Here is a 19,229-nt window from a genome sequence, read left to right as displayed (position 1 = left end):
ACACACTGCTTTCATTATATGCCGAAGTTGCAAACCCAAATAATGGGAAACTTGCCAGTTGAAAGACTTCGAGCGCTACGACCCTTTCTTATATGTGGCGTAGATTTTTGTGGTCCAATTTATACTACATTAAAAATACGCGGTCGACCACCCGTAAAAACATATATCGCAGTTTTCGTTTGTTTCACGTCTAAAGCAGTACACTCAGAATTAGTTTCTGACTTATCAACTAATTCCTTTATTCTCGCCCTAAAAAGGTTCATTGGTCGCCGAGGGATGCCACAGATGATATACAGCGACAACGCTACGAACTTCGTCGGCGCCGATCGCAAGTTGCGCGAACTCAAAGAGGCGTTTCTGTCCCAGTCTCCGGAAGTAATGGAATTCGCCGCCGAAGAAGGGTTCAAATTCGCCTTTATACCACCGAGGGCGCCGCACTTCGGCGGGTTATGGGAGACGGCAGTGAAGTCCGCCAAACACCTCGCCGTGCGCGCAATGGGCAACGTGCTGCTCACCGCCGAAGAGCTAGGAACACTGCTGGCCGAAGTGGAGGCCATCCTCAACTCGCGGCCCCTTGCACCTTTGAGCCAGGATCCCAACGACGGCGAAGCATTGACTCCAGCACACCTACTAATAGGGTGCTCCCTCCGAGCCTAACCACCGGCAGAAGTGTCCACGGACCCAGTTCGCTGTTGCGAGAGATGGCAACTTGTTTGCTGTCTCAAGCAACAGTTTTGGCGACAGTGGTCCAAAACGTACATTACCAGTCTTCAGGAGCGCAACAAATGGCTGCACCCGAAACGCAACCTGCAGCCCGGCGATCTCGTCCTCGTCCACGAAGACAACACGCCACCGCAGCAGTGGGCACTAGGACGAATCGCCGCAACCGTAGAAGGACGAGACGGAAAGGTGCGAGTGGCAGACGTGGCAACCAAAGCAGGCACCATTAAGCGCCCTATTCACAAGCTCGCCCTGCTGCCTGTCGAAGTTGAAGGATCATGATCCTGTCAAGGTGGCCGGTGTTGCGTCATGCGACTTTATAAATCAAAAAATGTTTTTTAAGAACTAAATTTGTTAAAATATTTGTATACATTATAAAATCTTTTACACTATGTAAAATACTTACAATTTCTATAATATAAAAGTATAACCATAATCTACTACCTATGTATGTATGAATTGAATTAGAACTACATACTTACCCCTTTTTGTATACATACTTACCTCTAGTCTAAGCCTTTAGGTTAAGATTTAGGCTAACTAATGAACTGTTGAAATAAAGAATGCTATTGTATTAAAGACTATACCCGCGAACGGACGCTTTTCAATTTTTACCGGAATTTTTTAAACTCGAACTTAGCACAGGCAATTAGCTCGTAGTTGCGCATCTTAGTGAGTCCGACGTGTTTAATTTTAATCTTAAAAACGCTTAAGATTTTTTCAAGATTTATTCTTTCACTCTTGCATTAGAATATAGTTTTCACTTTACAGTATAAAAGATTTGTTCTTACACTTTTGCGGAAAATATAGTTTTCACTTTAAAATACAATAGATTGGTTCTTTACAATATAATAGATTATTCGTTCTTACACCTTTGCGTTAAAATACAATTTCACTTTACAATACAACTGTTCCTCTGTTTGCTGTACACGTCACGTCACACAATCGGAGCAACCCACGCTATGTCATTTCTATGTTGTCCTTTTCTCTATTCGTCCCTTTCTGCCAGGGATGCCATCCCACATTCGGCCCTTCTGACTCTGCATTCGTCCTCGAATGAAGATTGCCATCTTTTCATATTTTCAGCTACAGTCGTCGTGTGCCCGGGGCCCTCGTGATCCCCTACCTTTTCTACTTCGTATCTGTCGTGTCCTAAAGTCTGTTTTATCTTGTACGGACCGAAAAACTTGGGGCTCAATTTTAAAGCAGTACCATATTGGGTACGCTTAATCCCAGCTAGCTCATCAATTATATACTGTACGCTTTCTGTCCTGTTTTTGTTAAAAGATCTCTTATTTTCTTCCTGAATTTTTGCAATATTTTCATGCGCTTCCTTTCGTTGTGACTTTCTTTCTTTATCTAAATCTTCAATGGTTATCTCGTCTAGCATCTCGGCTAGTGCTGGCACAGCATTAACGCTCATTTCAACACCTTTGAGAAGGTGAAAAGCTGAGAATCTTGTACTTCTCAGCGGTGTATTGTTTATGGTTTGCTGAACTCGATCTAAATACTTATACCACGACCTCGGATTTTCAAAACACATCTTTGCTAGCATCGGAATTACGATCTTATGCATGCGTTCCACCTGGCCATTTCCCCTCGGAATGCCTGTGGCAATTAGTAAATGTTGTATTCCCTCGCTTATACAGTAATCCTTAAACATATTTGACGTAAACGCCGTTCCCCTATCTGATATAATTCTTTTGGGGTTACCGAACAGGGCTGACTGTTTTTTAAGATTTGCAACTACGCTATCGGTACCTGTGTTTCGCATGGGGTACAGCCGCACAAACTTTGAAAATGCGTCGAATACTACGAGACTATAATTATAGAACTTACTTGTGGCTTCCATGGGACCGACGTGATCTATGTGGTATGTTACTTTCGGATATTATGCATTCGATGCAACTCTTCACAACCTTTTCGGCCTTTGCCGCCAGACTTGTGATATGAAATGCTTTTTCAACTGAATTTATTGTTCTTTTAACTGAGAAATGTCCTTGTTTATGAGCTATTCTAATGACTTCGTTTTCCATCAAAGTTAGTACTACTATAAGTTCCTTGATGGGATCTTTATAGAACACATCCTGTTTCACGTAAAAATCTTCATACTCTTCATGTTCCAATACCTTAACAACCGCTCGGTTCCAATCGTCCACGTGCTGTGCTTGCTGAAGTCGATGGTGCAAGGTATCTTCAAGCAACAAACAAGATACCCTACTGAGCGCTTCTACATGACGCATTTTGTTGCCCGATCTATGTATGTTCTATTTCGTAATTGTAATCTTGTAATAAAAGTGCCCACCGCGCGACGCGTAAAGGATTATCTTTTTTCTGCATGGTCATAGTGAACGCATTGCAGTCTGTGATAATTTTGAACTTAATACCCAAGAGATATACCCGCCACTTTTTCAGGGCTTCCACTATCGCCATTACTTCCAACTCATAGGCATGGTATTTCTCTTCAGCCGGTTTGGTTTTCCGGCTCATATATTGTATAGGGTGAAACAATTGATCGTCTACGTTTTTTTGGACCAAAACACCCCAATACCCTTGCATGGAAGCATCGGTATGTACCTCTGTTGTCGCTTTCGGGTTATAAAGCCGAAGAACTGGTGCACTTATAAGAGCGGTTTTTAATTGCTGAAAAGCTGCGACTTGTTCGTCGTTTATGGTAACCTTCGTACCCTGGTGTAGTATTTCTGATAGAGGTTTAGCTAATCTTGAATATCCTTCAATGAAACGCCTAAAATATGACGTTAACCCTAACCAACGCTGCACAGATTTACGATCATGTGGCAGAGGAAAGTTTTTTACTGCCCGAACTTTAGTTTCTGATGGCCTAATCGTACCCTTCTCTATTACGTATCCCAAAAATTCCACGGTCTCCATGAGAAACTGACACTTTTTCTATTTTATATGTAAATTAAATTCTGCTGCTCGCCCTAGAACACGTCGTAACTTATAAATTCCTTCCTTTTTATCCTTAGAGGGAATGATCAAGCCACGCATGTACCGTCTTGTATGTACTCTCTGAAAACTGCAAAAATAAATCTCCAAAAAACCGCTGGAGAGTTTATATCCCAAATGGAACAAAGCGAAACTCGTATGAGTAACAAACGATGTAAACTTTCTCGAATTCCTCTCAACTGGTACGTGGAAGAAGCCGTTTTCTAAATCTAATGTAGTAAATACCCTGGTACTTTGCAATCGCTCGAGTACCTCATCAATGATAGGCATTGGGAAGTCATCCCTCAATATTTTTAAGTTAAGGCGTCAATAGTCGCAACAGAGCCTCTTGCTCCCATCCTTTTTTTGAATTAATACTACGGGTGACGCATAATTGGATGTACTAGGTTATATAATCCCCTCTTTCAACCATTTTCCTATTTGCTGTTCTACGTTTCACTTATCCACGTAAGGCATCCTACGTGGATCCTGATAAGTTGGTATGTCATCAGTTAACGTAATCTTCATTTCAATTGGTGATTTATACTGTGGCTTTGAGCAATATTCTCCAAGCAGACTCGCTATTTCGTCCGCATGATCCTTTAACTCCTCCGTATTGCTTCGTTCTGCAGCTACCAATCCGACCTCGCCGAGTTCGTGCATCCATTCGCGTATTAAATCTCCTTCCTCAGTTCTCTCTTTCTCTTTATCTATCTTATCACTCCTAGCTTCGGATTTATTACCCTTTTTCTTTAAAGCACACAATTTTATGTTGTTCAGTACCATTTCCTTGAAAACTACACATTTATTAGACACTCCTAACTGTTCAATTGATAACGTATTTGCTCTTTCGACTTTCGCGCTTAACGACTTTCCACTCTTTGTTGCAATGTGTCCACTCTGACCGCACTTAAAACACTTGATAGTTTGCTGAGAACAGTTACTCGCTAAATGCCCTACAGTGCCACACCTAAAACAACGTCTCTTTTCTGTTGTTTTATTCTCCTCGATGGCTTCGTTTTTTACCTCTTCCCCACGTCGATTGGGGTCTGCCTGCTGTCGACTTGACCGAATCTTTTCTTAAACTATTATTTCATCCTTAAGCTGTTCGATGTTCCTAGCTTTTCCCTACTCTGGTATCCGGTATACCTTCAATAAAATATTCTATTAGACTGGGTTCATCGAGGTTAATTGGGGAACCGAGTTCCATTAACTTATACAAATATTCGCGGTAACCCTCATTACTTCGTTTGCGCCAATTACGTAACTGCCTATGCACCTCCGCTAATGACACCCTTTCTCCGAATTCTTTAAACAGTATATCCTTTAAGGAAGACCAACTGCTGATACCCCTCTGACTTCTTACAAAAACTTTTGGCGCTCCTTTTAAAAGTTGCTTGGCATATAAAAGCTTCTGAATGTGCGACCATTTAACTGCGAATGCATTTTCCTCAAATTCTGTAACCCAATCTTTTACTGCCGGCTGACCTACTCCACTGAAATGACTCAACGATTCCTCGATGTCACGTAACGTGAAAGATGTGTGATTCACTAGTGTCTGTCTTTCCCCACCGTCCACTACAAAATCTGAAACATCATCTACTCCCAATCCAAAATGTTCGCATAATCTGTCCTGTAAAGTGGCCTTGCGCCCTCTTGTAGAAAGCCCCAGCTCTACAAGCTTTTCCTTTAGTTCGTTCATTGTCCAGCTAAAAATTTGTTCACGGTCCATGTTAGTCAGTAACGCGTGCAGCAATCACAAATTCACAGACTTTATAAACGTATAAATACAAAATGTATGCTTAAAACTTTAAATTTAATTATTTAATGAAAATTATTTTACAGTAATTCATAAAGTTAAAACTAACTACTCTTAGTAACTTATCTGTATAATGAACTCTAACGCTTGACGCCACCTCTGCTTTGGCTAAGTTCAACGATGTCCCTCGTAGTTACCACGTTGTTCGGATCTATTGGCCGGCACTGTACGCGCTTGTTGCCCTCACATATGCAACCAGCCCTGCTGTATACTCTGCTTCGCGCAGATTTTTCAGCCACCACTGCTTTATACTTCTGAGTCGCACTCAGATCACTCAAAATGAAATTAGCTGTCACTTCTGCTTTGCGCTGTTCGAAACGCGAGCAGATTTTGCAGCCACCACTACTTTACACTTCTGAGTCGCACTCAAATTACTCAAAATGAAATTCTCTGTCACTTCTGCTTAGCGCTGTTCGAGTCGCGAGCAGATTTTGCAGCCACCACTGCTTTACACTTCTGAGTCCCACTCAGATTACTCAAAATGAAATTTGCAGCACCACTGCTTAACACTTCTGAGTCGCAGTCAGATTACTCAAAATGAAATTCTCTGTCACCACTGCTTTGCGCTGTTCCGATCGCGAGCAGATTTTGCAAAACGAATTTTCTGCGTCTGCGTTACTTTATAGCGGTACTTAAATAACGGGTCTAACGGTCCATTGCGCGGCTGTACAGTTTTCCAGAAATTTCGGAACTTTTAAGGACTGTACTTTGCGCCACGTGCCCGCACAACCGTTTGTCTTTTACGCACTTTTTGATACAAGTTTTAACACAATTATCGTTTATAGTTTTCCCTCAAAAGGAAAAACCCGCACTTTCCACTTCTGACACCAATTTGTGGGGTTCGCTATCCTCTTCAGTCCACAATATCCAAAATAAGTACGCTCTTTTACAATACAATAGATTTATTCTTTCCCTCTTGCATTAGAATATAGTTTTCACTTTACAGTATAAAAGATTTGTTCTTACACTTTTGCGGAAAATATAGTTTTCACTTTAAAATATAATAGATTTGTTCTTTACAATATAATAGATTATTTGTTCTTACACCTTTGCGTTAAAATACAATTTCACTTTACAATACAACTGATCCTCTGTTTGCTGCGCACGTCCGATTAGCTCAGTGGCTGACTTCTAACTCTTTTTGCTCATCGCAATCGGAACAACACACGCTATGTCATTTCAATGTTGTCCCTTTTTTCTATTTTGCCCTTTCTGTCAGGGCCATCGCACATATATATATATAAAGACCACCCTGTGAACATTAGAAAGTGTCCAAATATAATAAAACCTTTCAATTACCTTTCATATATATATTTTTTTTTTGTTTTACGAGGCGGAAGCATCGAAAGCCTGGACCCGATGTCAGTGTGGAACTTTAATCCGAACTAAACCTCCAACCGTCCTGTACCGTTCCCCCCGGTACCACCGTCAAGTATTACGTCGGGAGGATGGTTGAGTGACACTCATGCGTACGTGATGGTCAAAATGCATTCAGTTACAAGTTGCAGTTACTTGGCCCCACCTCTGTTGGTCTGATAACCCCCCTTGTACATTGTTCGTCGCCAACCCTCCCAGTCACGTCAAAGTTAGTGTGTTTGGGTCGTGGCTGTTCGTTACATTTAACAGCTCTCTTTTCCTCCGCTGTTCGCTAGCACGTTCAGATTTCATAACCCTGGCTGCCACTTCGCAAGCAGCTTTCCACTTCTCAACTGATTCGACCATTTGGTTAACCAAGTTATCAGGAGTTGTGTCTATACCGAACACATTTTTTAAGTGTTGCCTCTCAAGATTATATTTGGGGCAATAGAAGAATGTGTGTTCTACATTTTCGACGGCATCGCCTCCGCAATAATCGCATATGTCGTTATTTTCGTGTCCGAATCTTTTCAAATACGCTTTGAAGCAGCCATGTCCTGTGAGGATTTGAGTTAGGTGGAAATCTACCTCACCGTGCTTTCTGTTTAGCCATGATTCAACGTTGGGGATCAGTCGGAATGTCCTTCGTCCGTTTTCGCTTTCCTCACAGCGTTTTTGCCACTGATTCACCGTCTCTGCGCTTGCAATTTCTTTTATTGTATTATGTGGTAACCTGTCATTTGTAAGGCATTGAATTTCTTTGGCCAAGAGGTCTAAAGGGTGTAGGCCCGAAATTATTAGGGCAGCATCTTCCGATACTGTGCGGAACGGAGAGCATACTTTTAGCGCGCAAGTGGCATATACAGAAAAAAGGCCACGGCGATAGGATTTTATTTCTAGGGCTTTTCCCCATATCTGGGCGCCGTACAGCGCGGCTGACTTTAATACACCAGCTAATAGTCGTCCTCTATTTTGCTTTGGACCGCGGGTATTTAGCATTAACCGGGTCAAGGCTCTGCACACTTTTGTCGCTTTGTCGCATGTGTACGCTAAGTGTTCCTTAAAGGACATCCTTGCATCAAGAATAATTCCCAAGTATTTGATTGCAGGTTTTGTAGTGATGCTTACCCCCTTTGTACTGAACGTGGCAACTTCCCGAACTTTTCTGCCAGTAATGAGTTTCGCCTCGGTCTTGCTCTCCGCTAGGCTCAGTCCGTAATTTTCGAGCCAATCGCTTATTAACACTATTGTCCTGTTGGTAATCGTAACTACATCTTGAATGTGCTTTGCTATAACCAGAACAGCGATATCGTCTGCGAACCCAATGATGTGTACGTTTTTAGGTACCTTCAATCGCAGTACTTCATCGTACATGATGTTCCAGAGTAGCGGCCCGAGTACAGATCCCTGGGGTACTCCTCCGGTGACATTATATTTTTTGGAGCCTTCGTTTGTCTTGTAGCTCAATGTTCTATACTCGAAATAGCTTACTATAATGTTGTAAAGGTATAGAGGCATGGAGAAGCTTTTTAGTGCCACTCAATATACTATGCCAGGATGCCGACATCCAGCGTTACAACCATACAGTACTGTATTGTGCCTCCTTTCCATCTTTTCCCACTTATAGCTCGTTCAGCCAGGGTCTTTACTAGGGTTATCGCTGCAGTTGTGGTTCTTGCCTTCCTGAATCCGAATTGGTTTGGGGATAGTCCACCGGCATCTTCAATTGCCTTCTTTAGCCGTTGGTATATGATCCGCTCCAGAACCTTTCCAGTGGAGTCTAACACGCAGATGGGCCGGAAGTGGGACGGTTCTGACTTTGATTTATTAGGTTTCGGCAGTAGTATCAGATATTGCCTTTTCCAAATGGTGGGAAAGCGGCCTTGTTGGATACATATATTATACATGGTTCGGGGCCTATGTTTCCGGCAATCGCCGTTTTTAGCGCAACATTCGGAATTTCATTTGGTCCCGAGGCTTTAGATGGGTTTAATCGTTTGCAGGCTTCTCGGACTTCTTCATTCGAAACAACTGGTATATCCTGGATTTGTGGAACTCTCACAATCTCGTGATGGAGTGGGGGTCGGGTAGGGAAGAGTACCGTAACTATTCTCTCAATTATTGAGAGGGAGGTTGGCATTTGTCCGCCAGTGCGGGGTTTTCCCATTACCTTTTCAACCAAGCTTTGTTTTCAACATCGTCGCACAGTTTAAGGAAACATTCCTGCTTACTTTTTTAAATTGCCTGTTTTAGCAATTTTCTTTTGTCCTTGAAGTGGTTTTGGAGGGTGGTGAATTCGAGTGTACCACGTGACCTTTGGTACAAGCGTCTTGCTTGCTGGCATTCCTTACGTAATTTTGCGATTGTCTCGCTCCACCAATGTACTGGGGGGCGGTGTTTGCGTCAAGATAGCTTGGACATTGAAGCGTCGCATGCGCTCTTAATACTACTCATAATCGAGTGAGCAGCTTTGTTAGCCGACAACAGGTTGTCGGGAAGGGTAGTTGGTCGAAAGACTTCTTCAAAGAGGTCGGGTCGAATGTTTTGAGTCGCCAGTACCTTTTTTTTGGGGTCGATAAATCCTGTCGTGCGTGTGTAGCATTTATCTCGAATATAATTGCGTAGTGATCGCTAAAAGTGTAATGGTCACTGATTTTCCAGTGAGATCTGCGAACTAAGCTCGAGTGAACAAATGTTAAATCAATCACCGATTGCCGGCCACCTTTGTTAAATGTGCATTGATTGTCAACATTTAAAACCGCCAGACCTTTCATATATGTGGGCTTGTGTATGCATTATTTGTGTGAGAATGTCATACGACCATATGCATGTATGTATGGGAATGTCATACGCACATATGCATGTATGTACCCTGCCAACCATGAGCGGGTAAGAAACCATATAATCAGTGGTAATCCATAGGGTAATCATGTGTACTTTGCCATAGGCCGAGCGACAATTTTACCCACTCACGTACGTATACATGTGATCATACATCTTTGTTGCGCTTGTGGGATGTCCACAATAATTTTAGATTTATTAAAATATAAAATACTGATACAAAGTTGATGATGACGTCCTTTCTTCGGATTTTGACTTTGAAAAATTTGTCGCCGCGTTCGACTACGGGAAATGGTCCCTAGTATGGTGGTTGAAGAGGTGGACGAATTGAGTCCTTTCGCACGAAGACTGATGGTGTTGAGTGTAAGTTATTTTCTACGAATGGTACGTGCGCTAAGTTGTTTGTAGTTGGTGACGGCTTTAGTGACTGCATGCGTATGCATAAATTTTCGACGAATTCACCTTCGTTGGCATTGTGCGTATGTTTTTCGGCAAAGAACTGGCCAGGTAATCAAAGTGTATTTCCATAAACCATCTCTGCGGTTGTCGCCTTTAAATCATCTCTCCATGAGGAACGAAAACCTAGGAGGATGAGTGGGAGAACTTCGACCCAGTTGTCTGTCATATAGCATTTTATCGCTGCTTTTAATGATCTGTGCCATCGCTCTATAATTCCGTTTTACGCGGGGTGATACGCAGTGGTACGTAGGTGATTGATGCCTAAAAGTCTGGAAAGTTCCCAGAATAGTGTAGTTTCAAATTGTCTACCTTGATCCGTTGTTACTCTACTCGGTACTCCAAATCTAGCGATCCAGTGTGTGTAGAAATTGAAAGCGATGGTCTCTGTCGTCATGTTTTCGAGCGGGAGTGCCTCTAACCATTGGGAATAACGATCGACTATTGTCAAACAGTATCGATAACCCTTGCAAGGTGGTAACGGTCCGACGATATCCATATTTATGTGGTCAAATCGTTGCTCTGGTAACGTGAATGTCGATAACGGTGCTCTGTTGTGGCGCTGTACTTTAGCTCTTTGGCACGGGATGCACTGCCTGGACCATAAGCGGCAATCTTTTCTGAGACTCGGTCATACAAATTTTTCTACAATCAATTTAGTTGTTTTAGCGGCGCCGGTGTGTGCCATGTTATGTATGGAGTCGAAAGCTGTTCTGCGAAACGAAGGAGCTAAGTACGGTCGGACTTGGCTGGTGCTTACGTCACAGAAGATGTCTACAGCGGTGCCTGGAATCGTGAAAGGTTTGGTTAATAGGCTGGTATTCGAGTCTTGTAAGTCTTTGAGCTCTGAGTCAGACTTTTGACTCTCCGCAAGTTTGGCGAAGTTGATGGTGCTTGGAGTATGAATGGCGTCAATACGTGACATTGCATCAGCTACTACGTTTTCTCTTCCAGGGATGTACCGAATGTCTGTTGTGAATTGTGCGATGAATTCCGAATGACGCATTTGACGAGGAGATGCCTTTTCAAGCTTTTGCTGGAACACATACTGCAATGGCTTGTGGTCGGTGAGGATCAAAAATTCTCTTCCTTCTATCATATGTTGAAAATATTTGACTGCTTTGTATGCCGCTAATAGTTCATCGTAAGTGCTGTATCTTGTTTGTGTTTCAGTAAGGCGTTCGGAATAAAAACCTAGTGGCTGCCGCTGGTCGTTGTCGAGTTGTTGTTGTACAGCTCCTACCGCAGCTCCAGATGCGTCAACCGTCAAACTGAGTTGCGCCCTGTGTTTTGGGTAAGCGAGTAAAGTTGCTTTGCATAAGTCGTTTTTGCATTGTTGAAATGCCTCCTCTGCTTCAATTGTCCAATCAACTGGTGATGTGTCGTTTTTCTTGTTCGCTTTTATGAGAAGGAATAATGCCATTTGCCTTTCTGCGGCGCAAGGCAAGAATCTGCGAAAAAAGTTTACCATACTGAGAAAGCGTCGCAAATCACATACTCTCGAAGGTAGGTTGAAATTTTGAATTGCCCGTACTCGGGTGAAATTCCACTGCTGTTTATTTTGTACATTAAAAATTCAACTTGCGGCTGACCAAGTGTGCATTTCGAACGGTTGATAACAAGGCCGTACTCGCGTAGCTTTTTAAATACTAACTGTAGATGATGACGATGTTGATTCATATCCTTCGATGATATCAAAATATCATCGAGGTATGGCCAGGCAAAGTCGTATTCACGGAAGATGTGATCCATGAATCTTTGGAACGTTTGACTGGCATGCCTCAAACCAAAGCACATGAACGGAAATTCAAACTTGCCGAATGGCGTTGTAATTGCAGTCTTTGGAATATCGTTCGGCTCCACAGGAATCTGGTGGTAGGCCCGACGCAGATCAAGTGTGGAAAAAATTTTGCAACCATGCAGGGATTGAGTGAAATCGTGCAGGTGTGGCAGGGGGTACCTGTCAGGCTCGGTGACGACGTTTAGTCGCCTGAAATCCCCACAAGGTCTTCACTCGCCGTTTTTCTTCTTTGTCATGTGCAGCGGGCTTGCCCATGGGCTGCGCGATGGACGACAGATGCCTACGTTCAGCAAGAGTTGTATCTCGGCTTTTGCGGATTCTAACTTCTCGGGAGATAAGCGTCTCGGTTTAGAGAAGACTGGCTGTCCTTTGGGGACGATATGGTGCGTGACAAAGTGTTGTGGTTTTTTGACTGAAGACTTATCCATCGTGATGTCTTCGAATTCCCTATATAAATCGTGAAACGGCTGATAGTCTTTGGTGTAAGATAAATTGGAAACTACTTTTTATTTGTTGATATTGACCACAGTTTGCTTGTGTTTGTGACGTCGTCGATGAGCTTGCGTTGTCGTAGGTTGACTGCTAAGTTGAAATACGATAGAAAATCAGCTCCGATGATGGCTTGTGACACATCGGCAATGATGAAATTCCAGGAATATTGGCGGCGTAGACCCAGATTGAGGAGCATAGTCTTTCAGCCGTAAGTTTTTATGGTGGACTTGTTTGCTGCGTAGAGGTAGTTGTTTTTGTCCGGGCATCTACGTTGTTGTTGCATCGGTGGAGTTACGCTGACTTCCGCTCCCGTGTCGATGAGAAAGTTTATTGTGGATTTTTTATCTCGAACGATTAAGCGGCGGTTTTTGTCGTTGAGCCTGTCGTCGACCGCCATTGACGACAGACTAGTTAGTTTAACTGTTTTGCGCAAGGGCTACGACATTTTTTGGCATCGTTACCAAATTTGTGATGGTACTAGCACAAACCATTCGAATTGTTGTTTTGCATACCGGAACGTGACGGAGGACGGCTTCTGCTGCGACTTCAAGGCCGACTATTTATGTTCGCCTTTATTGAGGCTATCTCTTTCGTGATTTCGGCTAACTGCTGCTCGATGCTGGATTGATTGCGTATTGCTGTATCTGGAGTTTCGACCACGTGTACGTGTGAGGTGTCGCTAACCTCACATAATTTGTCCGCGAGCAGGGCAACTTTGTCGAGCGGTTCGTTGCTAATGAAAATTATTAGGTACATGTTGGAAGGTAACCGACTCATCCAAATGGACTTTAGTATAATATCGTTGATCTCGCTGCCGGCTAGACTTCGCGCAAGAGCTGTGATGGACGCATATCACCGAGCTCTTGTTCCTGCAGTAGCTTTTTTACACGTTTTTGCTCCGAGTCCGCGAATTGTGTTATTATTCGATTTTTTAGGGTGGTGTACAGTTCACTGATCGGTGGATTAAGAATTATGTCGCTTATCTAGCACGTTGATTTCGATCGCGGCCACGACGGTGTGGTACTTTGTTTTGTCGCTCGTTATACCTGCAGCGATGAATTGTGACTCGACCTGCGCCATCCACAGTTCTGGCTTTGCGCGCCAGAATGGTGGGATCCTGATGGAAACTTTGGCCACTTCCACGTTGCGGGTTTGGATGTCCTCTGCCAATTGGCCCCGATGCTGCAAATTTTGTATTACCTAGTTTACCGCTTCTTCTTCCGTCATTTTTCGATCACGTCGGGGTTACCAATATGTGGGATGTCCACAATAATTTTAGATTTATTAAATGAAATGGAGAGCGAAAATGATGATTCGTCAAACTGACATTTGGGGTTGCCACATTACTTTGGAGTTGCCACACGCTCATTTAGCAGTGTCATATAAAAAAGTATATCTGTCCTGCTCTAATATCCCCAATTGACGGCTGATGCAGGGTTGCATTTTCTCTTTTTAAATAACTGATGCAGGGTTGCATTTTCTGATCCCTACTTTTAACATTTCAAACTAAATTTTTTAATTTTTATAATTTTAATTTTATTTTTTATATGTTAACAAAAAATTTATAACAGTTTATATAAATAAAAATATATTTAATTAAAAAAAATATATTAGTATTGTTACCTGAAAATAAAAGACAAATATCTGAAAAAATAAAATATATTAAATACAAATAGAATTTACTCTGAAAGCAAAGATAAATTAAATAAAAATAATAATAACATCTGAAAAAAAAAATATTATTTAATAATTTAAAATATAAACCAAATATTTGTTTTCACATATTATGTTGGGTTGTGCAGTCCGCCTTAAACGCATAAAATACGGTATGTACATATGTATGTATTTATTTTTGCGTATTATATTGTCCAATTTCAAAGTACACACATTTTTTCACATACTTACTTAACAACTGATATTTGCCGCTTCTGATGACATAGCTGCTGCTGCTACTTCCAATTCAGTTCTGATTTCCAAAGCTATAAAAATAAATGAACTAATTATTTTCAAAATATTGTTAAAAACTCACATAAAACTCATTTACTTACCTTCTTGTTGTACGAGCCTCCTTTACGATGGTACGATCACGAACAACATGCGTGTTTCAATCGTTTTTTTTATTACCCTTTTTGGGATTTTCTATTGTCACTATTGACAATTATGTTTTCTCCTTCGCACTCATTCAAATAAATCAAGAGATGAAAGAAACTTTTTTCATCGCATTTAGGTAAACAAAAAATAACCCGAAAATGTGCGTTGGTGTTAGTGTATAGAGAAACAAGTAAGGAAGAGCTAAGTTCGGGTGTCACCGAACATTTTATACTCTCGCATCATAAAGTGATAATCGAGATTTCATTATCCGTCATTTACATATTTTCCAAATACCGAATTTTGTACAGTTTTATTCCGCTATCATCGTTGGTTCCTAATGTATATATTATATAGAGAAGGCATCAGATGGAATTGAAAATAGCGTTATATTGGAAGAAGGCGTGGTTGTAAACCGATTTCACTCGTATTTCGTATATGTCATCAGGGTGCTAAGAAAATATTATATACCGAATTTCATTGAAATCGGTCAAGTAGTTCCTGTTCAATTTTTAAAAAACGCCTGGCTGCAGCTTCCTTCCGTTAGTTCTGCTTTCTCCAGGCTGGACAAGGAAGCAAAAGAAATGGGTCTGGCAGTGAACGAGGGCAAGACGAAATATCTCCTGTCATCAAACAAACAGTCGTCGCACTCGCGACTTGGCACTCACGTCACTGTTGACAGTCATAACTTCGAGGTTGTAGATAATTTCGTCTATCTTGGAACCAGCGTAAACACCACCAACAATATCAGCCTTGAAATCCAACGCAGAATAACTCTTGCCAACAGGTGTTACTTCGGACTGCGTAGGCAATTGAGAAGCAAAGTATTCTCTCGACAAACAAAAACCAAACTCTATAAGTCACTCATAATTCCCGTCCTGCTATATGGTGCAGAGTCTTGGACGATGTCAACAACGGATGAGTCGACGTTGCGAGTTTTCGAGAGAAAAGTTCTGCGAAAGATTTATGGTCCTTTGCGCGTTAGCCACGGCGAATACCGCATTCGATGGAACGATGAGCTGTACGAGATATACGACGACATCGACATAGTTCAGCGAATTAAAAGACAGCGGCTACGCTGGCTAGGTCATGTTGTCCGGATGGACGAAAACACTCCAGCTCTGAAAGTATTCGACGCAGTACCCGCCGGGGGAAGCAGAGGAAGAGGAGGACCTCCACTCCGTTGGAAGGACCAAGTGGAGAAGGACCTGGCTTCGCTTGGAATATCCAATTGGCGCTACGTAGCGAAAAGAAGAAACGACTGGCGCGCTGTTGTTAACTCGGCTATAATCGCGTAAGCGGTGTCTACGGCAATTAAGAAGAAGAAGACGTTTTTTGTTAGTCGGTTAACGCATTTTTAGTGATTTTCAACATAACCATTGTATGGGAGGTGGGCGTGGTTATTATCCGATTTCTTCCATTTTTGAACTGTATATGGAAATGCCTGAAGAAAATAACTTTATAGATGGTTGACATAGCTATAGTTGTTTCCGAGATATGTACAAAAAACTTAGTAGGGGGCGGGGCCACGCCCACTTTTCCAAAAAGGTTACGTCCAAATATGCCCCTCCCTAATGCAATCCTTTGTGCCAAATTTCATTTTAATATCTTTATTTATGGCTTAGTTATGACACTTTATAGGTTTTCGGTTTTCGCCATTTTGTGGGCGTGGCATCGGGCCGATTTTGCCGATCTTCGAACTTAACCTTCTTATGGAGCCAAGACATACGTGTATTAAGTTTCATCATGATATCTCAATTTTTACTCAAGTTACAGCTTGCACGGACGGACGGACAGACGGACGGACATACGGACGGACGGACAGACAGACATCCGGATTTCAACTCTACTCGTCACCCTGATCACTTTGGTATATATAACCCTATATCTGACTCTTTTAGTTTTAGGACTTACAAACAACCGTTATGTGAACAAAACTATAATATTCTTCTTTGAAACTTTGTTGCGAGAGTATAAAAATGTGTAGTTGTATTGGAATATTTGTCACAAGCAGGTAGCCATGGTTGGCAGGGTATGGACATACTTATAGAGCAGCGCGCACACATTATTTTACTGAGAAACGATAATATCGTGATTTGTATTTGCATTATACTTATGTAATTATGTGCTGATATGTAGATTCATATGAAAATTAAAATGAAACGTAATTTACGTATAATATTATTGCAACATATATACGTAGCATATCCACTTACATACATATGTACATGTGCATATATGTCAATTTATAATAGGGCAATTCAGAATCTTGTGCATCTGAGTTTGAAAAATTATGCAATTGCAAATATTTACCATCAACAATGAACGTCTTTTTTGTGGTTTCTGTGGAACCCTTGCAAAGACCTTTAATTCCCAGCCGATCGGTGAGGAAAAATATTGTTTGTAAACAAAATTTTCGTACAAATTGGAAAATATGACGAAAAAAAGCTTTAGGGAAAAATTAGCTCATAAATTTCGAGTTTCTTGATTTTTAATTTACAAAAATTTCTCCATTTCTTCTCTTTGTTTACAATGCTTTTATTTTTGACAGCAGCTGATATTTTGCAAACAGTGTTGCAAATAACACAATGGCGTTTAGTGTTGCTCGTTTGCAAGGGTGTACCAGGTGCATCACTATCCATTTTGTTAGTGTAAAAGCAAAAATATGCTCGCTAATTTGTAATTGCAAAGATGCAAGACCATTTGCACCAGATTCTGAATAGCGTGAATTCTGTGGTTGTGAGGTGAATTCCGTACTTCAATTCTAACAAATGTTCGATATCGAACCTGCACCTTCTCTATGTTTTAGGTGCTTTGGACAAATGTGCCAAAAAAATAATATACAGCTGTTGACAGCTAATTAGAAACGCTCTCCATTTTTGTAGGTGGCCGATAAGCAAGATGATAAAAATTTTTAATATACTGTTATTTATATTCCTAAAAGTCTTGTATTGTTCATGTTACTCTATTTACTACTAAATTCACTCTGTTTCGTAGTTGTGATGTTAAAATTATTTTTTTTTTCAAATAGTAAATGCGTTACGTTATAGAAGGTTAATTAAGTGCGACAGCTAATTAGAAACAGTTGTTCAATGAATTAAAATTTCTCAAGGTGTTAATTTTTATTAATAATGTTATTGTTTTCTGGTAAGGTTGTGTTTCAAAGTTGTGGTTTAAAATATATTAAAATGTATTATTCAAGTGTTTTAATGAGTAGAAGCTCTCCGCCCTACGTAATTATATTTTTGACATTCGTGGTTCTGGAAAGACGTTCAAATAAATTTCGAATCAGGTCAAATGCTCAAAAGAAATTGTTTTCATTGTCCTTAAGCATATAAAGAATTTTAAAACTATTTCCAACGCTGCACGCAAAGAAAAGACTTCAACAGAAATACACCGCAGAATTACTACCATCTCCCGAGGAGACCCAAAACAAAATTTCCAAGGCGGATATAATTTCCAAATATCCAAGAAAACAATTGCCCGGCGTTTAGTCTAATTAAATTTCACGGCAGAATATGAAACCACTTCTAAATAAAATTCAAAGGAAAGAATGTGTAGACTTTTCCGACGCTTATGGATCTTGGACAACAAATAAATGGAAGTATGTTGTTTGGAGCAATGTAACCAAAATAAATCGCAAAGATCCTGATGGTCGAAGGTATGTTTGCCGACCAATCATCAAGAAGCAATTACAAATTCACAAACTTTATAAACGTATAAATACAAAATGTATGCTTATGTATAGTAACAACCTTATGAAAACCTTTAAATTTAATTATTTAATGAAAATTATTTTACAGTAATTCATAAAGTTAAAACTAACTACTCTTAGTAACTTATCTGTATAATGAACTCTAACGCTTGACGCCACCTCTGCTTTGGCTAAGTTCAACGATGTCCCTCGTAGTTACCACGTTGTTCGGATCTATTGGCCGGCACTGTACGCGCTTGTTGCCCTCACATATGCAACCAGCCCTGCTGTATACTCTGCTTCGCGCAGATTTTTCAGCCACCACTGCTTTATACTTCTGAGTCGCACTCAGATCACTCAAAATGAAATTAGCTGTCACTTCTGCTTTGCGCTGTTCGAAACGCGAGCAGATTTTGCAGCCACCACTACTTTACACTTCTGAGTCGCACTCAAATTACTCAAAATGAAATTCTCTGTCACTTCTGCTTAGCGCTGTTCGAGTCGCGAGCAGATTTTGCAGCCACCACTGCTTTACACTTCTGAGTCCCACTCAGATTACTCAAAATGAAATTTGCAGCACCACTGCTTAACACTTCTGAGTCGCAGTCAGATTACTCAAAATGAAATTCTCTGTCACCACTGCTTTGCGCTGTTCCGATCGCGAGCAGAACTTGCCGCCACCACTGCTTTGCACTTCTGAGTCGCACTCAGATTACTCAAAATGAAATTTGCAGCCACCACTGCTTAACACTTCTAAGTCGCACTCAGATTACTCAAGATGAAATTCTCTGTCGCCACTGCTTCGCGCTGTTCCGATCGCGAGCAGATTTTGCAGCCACCACTGCTTTACACTACTGAGTCGCACTGAGATTATTCAAAATGAAATTTGCAGCCACCACTGCTTAACACTTCTGAATCGCACTCAGATTACTCAAAATGAAATTTTCTGTCACTACTGCTTTGCGCTATTCGGATCGCGAGCAGATTTTGCAAAACGAATTTTCTGCGTCTGC

General features: G+C 41.2%; 1 protein-coding gene across 1 annotated transcript; it reads left to right on the top strand.

The window, feature by feature from the left end:
- The first annotated feature begins 276 nt into the window (after positions 1-276).
- LOC126764605 (uncharacterized) lies at positions 277-657 on the top strand. Its single transcript, XM_050482272.1, has one exon. The coding sequence runs from the start codon at positions 277-279 to the stop codon at positions 655-657; it is 381 nt and encodes a 126-aa protein (XP_050338229.1).
- Positions 658-19,229: the final 18,572 nt, after the last annotated feature.

This window comes from Bactrocera neohumeralis, unplaced genomic scaffold (assembly GCF_024586455.1).
Source record: "Bactrocera neohumeralis isolate Rockhampton unplaced genomic scaffold, APGP_CSIRO_Bneo_wtdbg2-racon-allhic-juicebox.fasta_v2 cluster09, whole genome shotgun sequence".
NCBI lineage: Eukaryota > Metazoa > Arthropoda > Insecta > Diptera > Tephritidae > Bactrocera > Bactrocera neohumeralis.
This window is presented reverse-complemented; position numbering and strand designations above follow the sequence as displayed.

What these genes read in the sequence shown, in the direction of transcription:
- LOC126764605 (XM_050482272.1), top strand. Translation starts at nt 277, where the DNA reads ATGCCACAGATGATATACAGCGACAACGCTACGAACTTCGTCGGCGCC.